Source organism: Enoplosus armatus, chromosome 11 (genome assembly GCF_043641665.1).
Source record: "Enoplosus armatus isolate fEnoArm2 chromosome 11, fEnoArm2.hap1, whole genome shotgun sequence".
NCBI lineage: Eukaryota > Metazoa > Chordata > Actinopteri > Centrarchiformes > Enoplosidae > Enoplosus > Enoplosus armatus.
Genome location: NC_092190.1, coordinates 2,720,442 through 2,734,760, shown reverse-complemented (window position 1 = coordinate 2,734,760; position 14,319 = coordinate 2,720,442). Strand labels below are relative to the sequence as shown.

Here is a 14,319-nt window from a genome sequence, read left to right as displayed (position 1 = left end):
ATTGTTCCTCAACAAAAATCATCTGCAGTGTCTTTCACACACCTCGATGTGTAGGGAAAGAAAAATCTGACCATTTGTTTTAGGTCTCTTGGAGGAAAAGAGATTTTAGTTTGGCTGCCAAAAGAAAATCATGGAGGGTACACGATCAAATCAGCAAGACATCACCGCTCTGTGTCAGTTCATCAAAATATAAAAGCCAAAACAATATTTCATTTCATAATGATAATAAGTCATCAGGGTTCTCATGTACATTTTGGAAGATGCAATTCACTTGAATTACAATTTTGGATTCAGAGGTTTCAGTGCATCAAACATCTCAAATCACAACCGAGGCGTTCATGTGTACGCAGATCTGCTTTTAAATCTCCCTGCGAATCTCCAGCAATGTCATTTTTGCTTTTGAAACGCTATAATAAAATAACAAAATGGGAGACGACTGTAACATTTCTAAGCTCTGCTCCGGTGTCGATTGGCGGCTGTAGTCTTTACAAACGTCTGACAGGTCAGGCACCATTAACCGAGCACACTGCCGAGTCAGAGCAGGTCAAAACACCCGTTGGCGCCACCACACACACACACACACACACACACACACACACACACACACACACACACACACACACACACAGATTGCTCAATTAGCCCTCCTTTAGCCTGTGCCTCTCTCAACCCTGCAGCTACACTTATAAGTCATTAGACTCAGGGTCAAGTGTGATCCCTGTGCTTATCTGCATCAACAACTGGCAAGTGCAGGCCTTCTCTTGCGCACACACACACACACACACACACACACACAAACACTCAAACTACGCAGACCTCTGGTGAGCGTCGTGGGTAATAAAAAGTGATTTACAGACGGATGTGATTGAAGAGGCAATGCTGCCCTCATGTGCTCCACGCTTTGTAATTACAAGTGGTTGGAAGATATTATTTGTGGACGATTGGTAAATCCCCAACATAACTCACGCCGCTCGCTCTCCTCGGAGCCACTTCTCGTAGAGAGGGTCACGAACAGCCACCTCATGTACAGAGAGACCCACATGCTGACTTCTAAGCGCTGAACAAACAAGTCAAATTGGTCAAATCTTCCAACGTTACTGTGTTTTTAGTAAAAAGTAATAAATAAATAAATCCCCTGTAGTGCTGCTATATATCTCCTGCTGCTCAGCGAGACACTACAGTCACAAAGAGGGAGTTAAAAGACTGCAGATTTGGATTGAACTCACATTACTGAAGCCTCACATTAGCTTTGACTGAACTGTTGAAATGCATTTTCTACCTCTAACATTAATATGGATCTCTTCAGGACCAGCATGGACAGGAGGAACAACTACTGCATCCAAAAACAGTTTGAATGTACATACAGTATCTCAGTATGTGTGTATTGTTTTAGGATAGACTTGAAAGACTTTGCACAAAAAAAAGGGCGGTGGAAATAGAAATGCGTGCTATAGCTCTTGAAATACGTGCGCTTTTGTGAAAATGAATAATAAATAAGAACAGTCTGACATAAGTGCAGGTCTTCGGAGAAATATTGCTCGACTTGAGAGATCCAGCTCACCCACACAGACAGCTCTGTGTGTGTTATGGTGGCCTTTAAAAGGTCTGGATCTCTCTGGTCCTATTAGGATGCAACCGCTGGAGGTGGAACAGTGAGATGTTTTATCTGAGCTGCATCACAAAGCTCCTCTTCTCCTCCTCTCTGGAGCCTCTTCAGTCTGAAAATGACTACGGGATGTGTGGCGGGCCGGGGAGGAAACTCCCTTCACCACAGCCCTGCTATCTCTGTGGGAGTTCATTATACATACACACACACTCGAAACACACATGCAGCACACACACATATTGTATGTACAATACACATGCGACATCCATTGTGGAGATTGTTACACACACGGCCATGGCATGAGCGCTGGTGGGCAGATGTGTTCACCATTCACCACACTGTGAACTAACCATCCGTGAATATGTTTCTGTGGACATCCCCTGCTCCACCCATACAGACCGACTCCCCCACAGTCTCTCCACCCACAAGGTGTGGGGTGTGTGTGTGTGTGTGTGTGTGTGTGTGTGTCGGAGTGGCTGGCCTGATGTCTGCGACACTGAACCACTTGTGTTACAGTAAAACAGACCGCAGAGGGGTCACAGGGTCAGGACATGTTAGAGGTCGTTCTTCTATCACGTGGACCGCACACACGTGTACACCTCCACCCTCATTGATATAATGCATTCTTAAAGCTGCATTCAGTTTTTATTCCGCTAAATGCTCGCTAACTTGGTCTGGTGCTGGGGAGGTAGTTTACAGTGGGTTCATCGGAGCGTCTTTGGCTTAAAATGACTTGTGAAAAGTGTTTTAGCATCTTTTGGCAAATTGCTTTGGTTTTATGGCCCCCCCAACTCTCTCTGCTCTGCACAGAAAGAACCTGCTTTCAGCAAAAAAAGCTGAAAAATAACCAGCAGACAAAGTTATTAATCAACTGGTCAACATAGTGGATAGAGTCCAGTATTTCCCTCAGTAGTTGGCGGATGTGTAAATAAAGTGATGAAATGTCAATTATGTGTTTAAAGCTTATTGTGCTGCCCACAGGTGGCAAAAAAATATCAATTGACGCAGGTTTAACCATGAAATAGTGAGAATAGTGAAAATGTCCACACTCTCCAAAACCGTTCTCACTTTCAAGATACATGAGAACACACTGATGGCAAGTTTTTAACTTGCTCAAGATAAACTTTCCCTCATAAATCTGCTCCAACACAAACAACGGAGCTTTACATGTTGTTTCATTGGGTGAAACCTTACATATATTTAATCGTCAAAACAAATCATTAAATCTAAACCATAATTAAACAACAAAACATTCATTCATTTTGACAAATATATAACCTGTGATAGCAAGTAACCATAATATAGGTTAAGCTGTTCCCCACAACCAATAGACCAGTAAGGAACACCTGATGTAGATGTGGCATGGCCCTCAGGCAGCTCTGGTCTGCTACCTGACAGGCCGAATTCAGGGCTCGTAGCCGGTCTCACTGCAGCTCTATCACTCCCTGGAGCTCAGGGTTACTCACTAACGGCCTCCAACTAAACTCTGATGTCATCTGCTGGTGAATTTGGGGTATGACATCGCTTCAGAATTTGTAGAAATCTTTATTCATATAGTCAGTCAAAAGTACATTATGCCCTCAGTAAAAACGGCCAAATAATTCACATTTAAGGCCACGGCACTCTTAAAATTGGGAGGCAGCGTTGCAGTCGACAGGAAAAGCCAGAGAGAAGGGGAATCCTAAAACCACATTATAAATCAAACCGGCCATCACTACCCGACAGGGACGCTGATACCTCGTGGTCTGAGGAGGTCTTCGGCCCGGGCTGGGAGAGCGTCAGAGGTGTGTGAAACTGTGGAGAGTACAGTGGAGGATGTGCAAACTGCCCCCCTTTTATCCAAAATAATAAAAACTTCACTGTTTCATGTAAGAGGTCAACTCTTGTCACAGTGAACCTGGGTGGGGGGGGGGGCAGTTCGCCTCAACGTAAGAGGCAACATAAATTAGGAAAACTAAAACACAACAGAAAGCTTTGTTCTTCCCTATTTACAAAGAAGTATTATTGGAACAGGAATCTGACCAGAGCAAAGAAACAGTTTCATCACTCAACAGGTGAAGCCGTTACATTCGTGAAACGAATTAAATAAAGGGTCAAATGGAGCTTCTTCTGCTCTTGTACAGGTTGAAAGTTGTTCAAAGGTTGGTGGGGGGTTTTATTCTTCTTCAGAGGTCCCGTTTGTCGGCGGCTCATCCTTCAGCAGATGTAGTGGGCTGCACCAGACTGTCTTCTCCGGAGAGGTGCAGTGGCGGGCACGTTAGTAGACGGCGTTAGTTTGATCTTAACACTCGCTCAGGTGGAAACAAGCGAATCACTTTTTTTTGAAAATGAACAAAAAAGGCCGCATTACAATATAATGGAGGGACAGAAAGTAGTACACGACAGACGTTGGCCTCCTTTCCATTTACACGCTTCAAATAGAACATCTGCAATTGCGCCGCTTCTGTCAAACCGTACAACGTCAAAAAGTAAAAACTAAATGGATTCAAGCCATCCTGAGAACAATCTGAAAATAATAAATACACCCTGGCCAGATGATGGGGCACCTCCTGTTGATTGAAGATGTGTGTGTCTGTGTGTGTGTTTGTGTGTGGCAGATAACTCAGTCCAGGCTGTGTCTGTTGGTGTGTTAGTATCCTTGTAGTCCATTATAAATCTTCTGTACAGAGCCCTGCTTCAGAAGGCCCCGAATACCTGCAGCGACAGCAACATATCGAAAACAGAAACACATCAGAAAAGCTACAAAACTGTACCGGGATCCTTTTTGGCTACTGATCCCACCATGTTCTACACAACCAATCGTGTCTCAGCTTCAACTCTGGAACAAATACATGTTTCAGGTGCACACATTATTGATGAATGTACGTCAGCATGAAAAACCAATTTGACTCGATAGGATGAACGCGACACTTTCAGTCACTTGGTATATACGTCGTAATTATGGCTGCAACTAATGATTATGATCATTATGAATTCATCAAAAAAACGTAAAAAAGAAAAAAAAAAGGTATCAATGAATTATTTAGTCTATAAATGTCTGTAAAAAAACAATTGCTAATCATGGAGTTTAAGATGTTTTGTCTCCATTTTCCTGAAGATTTCATTTATGATGAATGGAGACGGAGAAAAGCATCAAACGCTCCCATTCGAGAAGCTTTTAGTCTCGTATGGGCCAGGCTACAAACGTCACTGGACCTTACATTTTAAATACAACCAATAGCATTTGCCTGGTTTCTATTTGAGGTAAGTCCTGGAATAAAGACCCCACCAGGACCAGTGTCCCAGCACGTCCTTTAAACACTTCCTTCCATTCTCACCATCTTTCTGCTGATCATCCAGCTGTGTCTGAGGGAACTCCACATCGAAGGTGATGATGAGGGAACCTCGGATGTTTATGTTGTCAAAGTTCGGCAGGCCCTCTCCTTTCTTCCACATTCGAGCACCGGGCTTGGTGATCTTATCTCTCACTATATGGACCTGTCAGGCAAAGAAATTCTACTTAACATTCAATCACATGCTCCTTTTTTTTTAAATAATATGAAACTTCAAAATAGTTTTAAGTTCTGAAACAGTCACAGCAGATAACAAAACGATTAAGACAGCTCTGTAAAAACACCAGTATGTACAGTCCAGAACCTTGTGTCCGTCCAAATGCACGATGTCCATCTCAAAGCCCACCAGTGCCTCCACCAGGGAGATGGTGACGTTGGTGTACAGGTCATCTCCTCTGCGCTCAAACACAGGATGTCTAAAAAGAAAAGCATCCCCATACCACGTTACTATTGTCAATATTCGGCACTATAAACGTATTTTGCTTGCAAGCCACAAACACACCGGGAATACAACGTATTCATACTTCAACACTTTGATGCGGAAACGTAGATCTCCAGGTTCGCCATCGATGTGAGGTTCCCCTGTGGTCACATGTAAGACGTTAACAACTGATAATATTTGGAAAACAAACAAAGATGAGTTATATTAAGCTTTACAAAGATTTACCTTCTCCAATGAAAGGGTACTCCATTTCATCTCTCACGCCCTGTTCAATCTCCACCTCCAAGGTTCTCTCTTCGTTCACCAGCCTGTGGTGAAGAAGACATCGCAGAAAACACAATAACTCAATGTTGTTACACCTCTAACGTACACTCAGCTGCCAGTTTATTAGGTACACCTAGCTTAAACTGCTATAAATCTTCCCTTCATGAAGGTTATGATGTTCATTTTGTTGAAACTGTAAAGTGATGAGATGTGTTGATTCAAGTTCGGATCATTTCGGGGGGGGGGGGGGGCTGAGTCGTACTTCGTTACAGTTAGATTGGCGACAGGTGTTTCCGGCATTATTGAGGATAACAAAATGAGTTTCACCACAAAGCAATGACTTACTTTACATTAGGACACTCGTCGCACACCATCTCCTGAGTCATCTGGAAGCGTCCAGGTCCCAGCTGCGTCGTCCTCATCTCCTGTCGGCAGTTACACTTCCTCTTGCCGGGGGCTTCTTTGGCTACAGGCTTGACACGAACAACCTGTGCAACAAAGCGGTTTTATGAAAAGTAAACAAGTTAATGGGCAGGGAGTAAATCTGACAGTCTTTCTTTCAAAACACACACAAATTTCAAACGTGGATAAATGAGAGCAGGTGGTTCATTTAGAAAACAGGTAGTAGTAGTAGTAGTAGTCGTAGTAGTAGTAGTATTTCATTCAGTCATCACACATAATACAGTAAGTATAAATAGTATAAACACATGCTTATATATGCCTAACCTACATTCTCGTCAATTTGAAGCTACCCTCCAGAAATAAAAGAAAAGGAAAAATAATCATTCACACTTGTAACCCTCAAAAATAGCTTTGTAAACCATTCTTTTGAAAACCAAAAGCAAACTACGCACTTATACACACACACTTCCATTTATATTAGCATTGTTCCATAATTTAACTCCAACAACAGAAACACATCTCCTTTTTGTACAGTACTTCTCAAATCATAGTTGCTCTCCTGCACTGATAAAAACTTTTGTACACAGTCTGGAAGTGACTTTGATTTAGATCTGAACAGCATTTGCATTATCTTATAATATACCAAATCATTCAATTTCACAACATGATTATTTTCACAATTAATTATTGTTAATATAACTAATAATGTGAACAATACCACACAATAAGATATATAAGGAAGTATAAGTGAGCAAAACATTATATACAAGGCCTTATAATATACAGTAGTTTTCTCCTCACCTCAACAAAGTTCCCAGAGTACACCTCTTCAAGCGTGACCTCCAGGTCTAGTACGATGTCATTTCCTCTGGGGATGTTCCTGTCCTGTTGCTGTCGGTTGCCTCCAAACATGAAGCCAAAGTCACCGAAGAAGCTACAGAAGGAGGACAGAGTCAGAGTGGTAGTAGCATCAGTAGACTTCTATCCGTCTATTATATTATATTACATTACCAATTTCCCTGAAGGGCTGGTTCACCCTGTTTTCTCCATCTAGCGCTTTGGTTGAATTTGTCCAGGATTTGAGATAAAATATTTCAGATTTCTCTACCGAAACAATTTAACAGAGATGAACAGAATTTAGCTCGTCTTGCTGAAAGGACTGAAATGATAATTTAGCAGTATTTGTTTACAGAATCAGTGTCACGCTGACAAAGAGTCAGTGTGACACATTACTCTCGATAATCCACAGAACACAATGTCAACAGTTACTAGAAATCAAGTGTTGAACTGGCCCTTTAAGTTGACCTAACATCAGCCATTTAGCTGCTGCCTTTGTATGAAACCACCTGAGCTCATGAAACCCACCTGGAGAAGATGTCGTTGTGTGAGCCGTGGTGACCCTCTTTGAGTCCATCTTCTCCGTACGCGTCATACTGTTTCCTTTTCTCTTCATCTGAGAGCACCTACAAAATAAAAAAAACCTGTCAGTCAACATTCAAAACACAACCTCAAACACCGTCAACACCTCTTTCACACAGTCTTAACAGAACTTGAATATTAGAATATTCGCAAAAGCAGTATTATTAGCATGCTGAATTGCATCATACTGCACAGGTGCTCATGTGATAAGGGTGTCCACTCTCTGTAATATCAAATCACAAGACTAATCTCCAGTGGTGGAAGAAGTGCTCAGATCTTTTACTTCTTTTACTAAAAAGTAGCAAGACACAGTGTAGAAATACTCTCTTGCAAGTAAAAGTCCTGCATTCAATATTTTACTTCTTACTAAAAGTACAAAAGTATCAGCATCAAAATATACTTAAAGTACAAAAACTTACACTAGTTCTTAGGCAGAATGTCCCTGCTGTATAACTGAATTATAAGTTATTGATTCATTAATGTGTTCATCACTTTATTGTTTTACTGTCTGTACTGCTGGGTAGCTTATGAATTCCACAAAGGGAACAATACAGTCTTATCTTTATCCATAATAACTTATTTGTCGATTATATTTTATATTATTAATCTGAATTTGCATTTGTAACCACAGGTGTAAATGTAATGGAGTGGAAATACTGTATTTCCCTCTGAAATATAGTAGAGTTTAAAAGTATAAATGGAAATACTTCAGTAAAGTACAAGTACCTCAAAAATATACTTATGTACAGTACTTGAGTAGATGTACTTAAATGACACCACTGTTTAATCACTGTCATTTCTGGGATCAATGTGAACACTTGATAGGGAAACACCTGCTGATCTGAATCCACTCCCAGCTCACCACGTCTGGTTTTCCTGAGTGCCAGCTGTGCTGCGTAACAGCCAATCAGGTGCAGCCACACGGTCTAGTCAACCAATCACGGTGACCCTACCGTTTCCAACAACAACCAAAAAGCCAGCGTACAAGATACTTTTGTGTCGGTGCCTCAGGCGCTTCCGCACACAAATCACATACTTTCATACAGAATCTACAGCACGGTATCCTGAGAGTTATGTAAATACAGCCATCTTTTGATTCAATGTAAGTTTACCGCGCCTCTCTTCAGCTCCCGCTGGCACCAAGAACACAACAATACCAACCTCATAAGCTGCTCCCAAGTCTGCAAATTTGTCTTGAGCCTTTGGGTCGTCTGGGTTTCTGTCGGGGTGTAACTGGAGAGCCAGCTTTCTGTAGGCCTTCTTGATGTCCCTGATCGATGCACTCTTGCTCACCCCCAATATCTTATAGAAATCTCGCCTACAGGAGAGAGACAGGGAAGTAACAGATGTTATACACAACACAGAGGCAGACGGCAAGAGCAAAATGTACAAGACAAGACGAGCTATAGCTACATAACGCTGCTGTTATGGTTACAGAGTGAATTATTCATTTAAAAAAAGCAGCCGGCTAGCTAGCTAGCTACAAGGAAGCCGGTTTAGTTTCCCTTGTATGAAGGCTAGCTCCTAGCTAAGTAAGCTAGCTAGTCCTACAAAACATGGCCGTTACACTCCTACGTGGTGCTCGCTGAACGTGAACGCTTAGCTAGGTAACAGCAACTCACAACGAAACACTTATTAGCAAGTTAGCTCAGGGTGTCAGCCTGCTCCAGTCCACTCCACACATGTAGAGCCGCTCTGGACCAATCACAGTGGAACATGTGTACCACCTGGCGATGCTGTTTCACCGCTGTCTACGCGGACTCTCAGACTCACCCCGCCAGCACCGCAGTGATAACATACAGAAGCAGGCAGCACACACTGCAGAGATTCATCCCTTTGGCAGCCATAGATCCCAGTATTTTATAAAGGAAGCAGCAAAAGAACAGCCGGCTTTTGAGGGTTGGAAGCCACTGCCGGTCACAAGCCTTCTTCCTCCTGTCAGAGAAAGCACACCCACTGGATGTCGTTCAGATCCGCCTCCCGGTCAAAACCCCGCCCACCATTAAAGAAACACGTCTGCTGCTTCATTTGAACGCAGCATCCGTTGGCTCCACTGTGTAAAGGTTTGCAGCGAAGTGTTCAAACTGCATGGATGAATTCAGCTACAGCAGAAACAGCACGTTTTTCTTCTTCTTCTTCTTCTTCTTCTTCTTCTTCTTCTTCGTCTTGTGAAAACGGCCGTCAGTGCGGACCAACGCGCGCCCCCGCGACCTGCGCGCAACAGATGTCAGTTCAGGTCCCGATGGAGAGGAGGGCGCCAAATAGGAAGAGCCGCAGATGTGTGTGTGACTCCCGGATCTGCCTCTAACCACAACAAACCGCATCAACGACAGGACCCGCTCTCATCATTACTTTCACTTATGAGCGACTTGAGCCGTCGAGACGGAACACCGGTTCGCCTGGACGAAGGCACAGGCTGAAGGTAAGAGTAAAGACGCGCTCCCTGTTCTCCATTGCCTGGCTAGCTTTGCTAGCTAACGGTAGCCAAGTTAGCAGGCGAGCCCGAGTTTGGTGAAGTTCACTCATTCCTCCAGCTAACAAGCTGCCTTTCACATTCCGTCAAGAAGAAGAAGAAGAAGAAGAAGAAGAGGAGGAAGAGGAAGAATAAGAAGTAGTGAGTTTTGTGCACATTTATTAGCTATCTGACTGGATGAGTTTCAACAGTTTAACGAGCCAAACGTAATATTATGATGCCCAGTCCGGTTTAGATGACACGAGCAGCCCGGTTGCCAGTTGTCATGGGAGCATCAAAGCGTCACTGGGGCATCGAAGGAGATATTTGCCGCCATGTTAAATGAATGACATGTGAACTCTTGCTTTTTGTTATTATCGTGGCTGTGTGCCTGCACGCTGAGCCTTGCTGCAGCTGGTTATTGAGGAAGGCTGCTCCTCGGCTCCGCCCTCAGCCTAATAATACCATCATTGCACTGTGATGTCATGTGAGTCAAAGGCTTGACTTTCAGTGGTTAAACTTCACTGCTCTCTTACACTGGGAGTTTCTCGCGTATTATCAGTGTGTCATGTTTCCTCTCTCCGCAGACATGGAGGCAGATCGTGTGAGCATATGGCCACGCATGGAACCCTTCTTACTGGGAGCCCTGCAGGTGAATATACTCTTCCTACCTATTCAATGCAATGACATCACCCAGTGTTGTAAAGTAACTGGAGTTAATGCCCTCGTAGGTGTCTCCCTCCTCCAAGCTCAGCCTGCACTATCTTCGCAAGATGGCGATCTATGTGCGGACACGGGACGGCTGCTTCCCCATTCTGGGCTGGCCCATGTGGAGGCACATTGCCTGTGGAAAGCTGCAGCTTCCAGAGGACCTGGCATGGCTCTACTTTGAGACCTTTGACCTTCTTGTAGGCCACACTGCAGAGGAGAGGCTGGAGTGGGCAGAGTGTCTTTCTCAGTGCTCTTCTAAAAGCGAGCTGGACGAACAAAGGAACAAGGTAAAAAGATGACAGGGGTGGGGTACAATTTAGTTAAAGATTACGTGTGCAAATGGCTCGATTTACCTAAGAGCGTAATACTATCTCATCGTCTCTTCTGTCAACTTCTTTGTATCGTGTGGGATTCTTTCATGAGGGTGTGTCGCTCATTGTGTTGTTGTGTTTCGCCTCAGGCAGAGGTTGATATTGTTGTAACACTGCTCTCAAATCGGAGTAGGAGCCACACACTGATGTACACCTCTTGTTTCCTTTTCTCCTCTTCACTCCAGTTGGCTGTGGACACCCTGCAGTTCCTCCTCTTCCTCTACATCCAGCAGCTGAACCGCGTGTCTCTGCGCACCTCTCTGATCGGTGAAGAATGGCCCAGTCAACGCACTCGCTCCCCCTCTCCATCAGACCGAGAGGCCAAGACAAGCTCTCAGAACAAGGTCCCTGTGACTGTGAAGGACGAAAGACTGATAACTGATAACATCATTGCAATATTCTGTAATTCAGATTACCCAGCCCAAAGCATCTACTTGATCAGTGTTAACATGCAAATGTTATTGTCGTCTTCATGGTGTGCCACTCGGTCCTTTTTATTTTTTTTGTTGTTGTTGTTTCTGTTTGGTTCAGCAGAACTGGGATGATCAAGCCCACCTGTCATTTGTGCAAAGTCATCTCGCTGAGATTCTGGAGCTGCTGGTGGAGCCAGGACAATTGTCACAATCTGGACAGGCCCTCAGAGACTGCCAGGTCTGTGGACAGCCAGCACACATCCTGCGATACTCTACAGCATCAATATTCAAAGCAGCTAAAATATAATATTTTCTTAACAGTGTGAAAGAACATAGTCTGTCCGGCTATAACTTCACTGTTTTGGTTCACTCTCACTGCTCTCAATGGCGTCCTTTTTCAGTTAGAAAAAAGCTGTATAAAGCCACTGTACGCCACCAGCTCAGCAGCAGACAGCAGGCCGACAGAGACGAGCTGGTGAACTTAGTGGAGCATGTAGCAGCTAAAGAGACAGATATTTCTGACAAGACGCAGCTAAAAGAGAGTGAATACTGGACTCGCAAGTGGCCAGAAACACAACTCCAAATGAATGATAACGTTGTTCACCATATCATCTCAAAAGGTGATTATGTGTCAGTGTTGTTCACAACTTGTTTGCGCTGCCCCCAAGTGGCCAAAAAAATCAGTTATTGAAGATGGCAAAGAAAACTTTCCGTTTCCGTAAAAGTTCCGTCTTTGCTTACAGAATGACTACTGCATGTTTTGCAGAGATAATTATCTTTGACCGAAGTAAACCTACCGTTCACATGTTGCAGCTGATTTTACAGTTGTGTTTTGCCAGATATCCCTGGAGGCTGTGCGGAGCTTGGGCCTGCTCCTGGAGGGCCTGGTTAGCCACGGCAGAGCTGTGCAGCCTGTCCACAGGCTGCTGACCAAAGGTCCTCTCCAGACACAAGCTGGCTACTCCACGCTCAGCCGCTCCTTCCCCCTGCACAAGCTACTCTCGTGTCTCCAGCACAGTCTCACACTAAACCCCTTTGGGATGACCGCCTGCCTGCGCTCAGGCAAGAAGCTAGCCTGGGCTCAACAAGGTATCCTTAAATCTTCTGGAACTATGGTTTTATATTGCAGTTTATGTAGCTCGCTCCTTTACAGTCCCCTCTCTCTCTCTCTCTACCTGTCGGTCTACATTTCTTTGACTGTCTCTTTGTTCTTTGTTTGTGTGTGATAGTGGAGGGCTCCATGAAGAGAGCCAAAATAGCCCGAAACACCCACATGGCTCCACCCGGCAGCAAGATGGTGCTGATGTCGCAGGTCTTCAAACAGACCCTGGCTAAAACGTCAGACAAGCTGACCGGTGCCAACATCAAAATCCACAGATGCTCAGATGCCTTCATATACCTTCTCTCACCTCTCAGGTAAGGCGCGCTGCTATTAAGATGGGTTGTGTTATGGACTTTTTGGGACATCTGTCATGGTTTTTGTTTTCCGTTTCCTCCTTCAGGTCAGTCAGCGTGGACAAATGTCGGGACAGCACAGTGGTTCTGGGTCCTGTTGAGACCAGCGTCCACATTCACAGCTGCCAGAACCTGCGGGTGGTGTGTATTGCCGGCAGGATTGCTGTTGGAGCCTCCTCATGCTGCACTATCCACGCCTTGACGCCCACCCGGCCCTTGCTCCTACCTGGAAACACAGACATCACACTGGGGCCTTTCCACACTTTCTACCCCTCCCTGGAGGATCATATGGCCAGCGTGGGGCTGGCTGTAGTCCCCAATGCCTGGGATCGAGCCTTGCTTCTGGGGACCGACGGCCTCGTCAACCCCTCGCTCAACGCGTCATCCAACCCGGACCCTGCCTGCTACCGCCTGCTGCCCCCGGCTGAGTTTCACACGCTGGTTGTGCCGTTCCAGATGGAGGGCGACACGTGTGAGGTGCCAGGCGGATTGCCTCCTCCATATCAGGCGGCACTTGATGAAAAGCAGAAGAGGATACAGAACTGGCAGAAGACTGTGACGGAGGCCCGGCTGAACAAGTGAGTGGCACGTCAGGCACCTCTCAACACTATTATCAATGAGTGGAATCATATGATAGCACTTTGATACTTGGCCGTCTATGCATGTGCAAAAACAAGTTTTATTATCCCATTATCCAGCCTGCTATTTGTGGAGAGTTATAACAGAGCAGCCATTCAAAGATCAATAAAAATGCGAGTTAGCGACTCAGCTGGTGGTGTATTATGTAGTTCAGTGAAGGCATGGAGTCAGAAAACATGCTCGAGGGGCTCCACGCTCGACCTGACCCTGACAGCACAGGGAGCTCATCATAGGATCGATTTCTATATTACAGTGCTTTAACGCCTATCTCTCCTACACCCCGCCTCTTTCCTGCTCTGCAGTTTTTCCCGTTGTAACTGATTTCTCCTTCATGTTCCGAAGGGTGCAGAAGCAGCAGTTCCAGGAGTTGGTGGAGGTCAAGTTCCATGAGTGGCTTCTGGAGAAGGGGCACAGGCAGGAACTTGACAGCCTTATCCCGCCCACGATGGCCTCTTTCAAGGACTCTGATGGGCCTGCAACAGACACACCCCTAGTTAATGACACCAAACACACTAGGACTGGACGGGCAGTGGGACAGTCGCCTATGGCTTGTTGAGCTGTTGGGTTCGTTGTTTGGGTCTCAGTCAGCAGGATGATTGTACCTGTAAATGACGGGCTACATATGGAGCTCCTGTAAGTTCTAAGCAAACAGATGAGTATGCTTACTGCAAGTATTATTGTGCAGTATGTTTGTGAGTGTTCACACCTTACAACTCATGTCCCACTCGTTCTTGAGGGGAAGGCTAGCATGGGCTGCCCTACAGTTCCTTCTTAAGAAAAGGCAGCTAAGCCCTTAACACGGTTAAGCCAAGT

The 14,319-nt window shown here is 44.9% G+C and overlaps 2 protein-coding genes across 3 annotated transcripts; one reads left to right on the top strand and one right to left on the bottom strand.

Moving 5' to 3' along the window:
- Window positions 1-2,891: 2,891 nt before the first annotated feature.
- Window positions 2,892-9,312, bottom strand: dnajb11 (DnaJ heat shock protein family (Hsp40) member B11). 2 transcript variants are annotated; one of them, XM_070914719.1, is made up of 10 exons: window positions 9,239-9,312; window positions 8,627-8,783; window positions 7,412-7,509; window positions 6,848-6,980; window positions 5,990-6,132; window positions 5,606-5,688; window positions 5,463-5,520; window positions 5,243-5,354; window positions 4,924-5,083; window positions 2,892-4,300 (listed from the first exon to the last, which is right to left on the bottom strand). In XM_070914719.1, the coding sequence occupies exons 1-10, from the start codon at window positions 9,310-9,312 to the stop codon at window positions 4,236-4,238; spliced, it is 1,083 nt and encodes a 360-aa protein (XP_070770820.1). In that variant the 3' UTR covers window positions 2,892-4,235. The 2 variants fall into 2 exon arrangements, with proteins under 2 accessions (XP_070770820.1, XP_070770821.1); XM_070914720.1 differs by lacking the exons at window positions 5,990-6,132; window positions 6,848-6,980.
- A 1,194-nt stretch (window positions 9,313-10,506) lies between these two features.
- tbccd1 (TBCC domain containing 1) lies at window positions 10,507-14,062 on the top strand. The gene is made up of 8 exons (XM_070915232.1): window positions 10,507-10,569; window positions 10,649-10,915; window positions 11,185-11,343; window positions 11,534-11,650; window positions 12,252-12,501; window positions 12,642-12,828; window positions 12,915-13,445; window positions 13,849-14,062. Exons 1-8 carry the CDS (start codon window positions 10,507-10,509, stop codon window positions 14,060-14,062), a joined length of 1,788 nt encoding a protein of 595 aa, XP_070771333.1.
- Window positions 14,063-14,319: the final 257 nt, after the last annotated feature.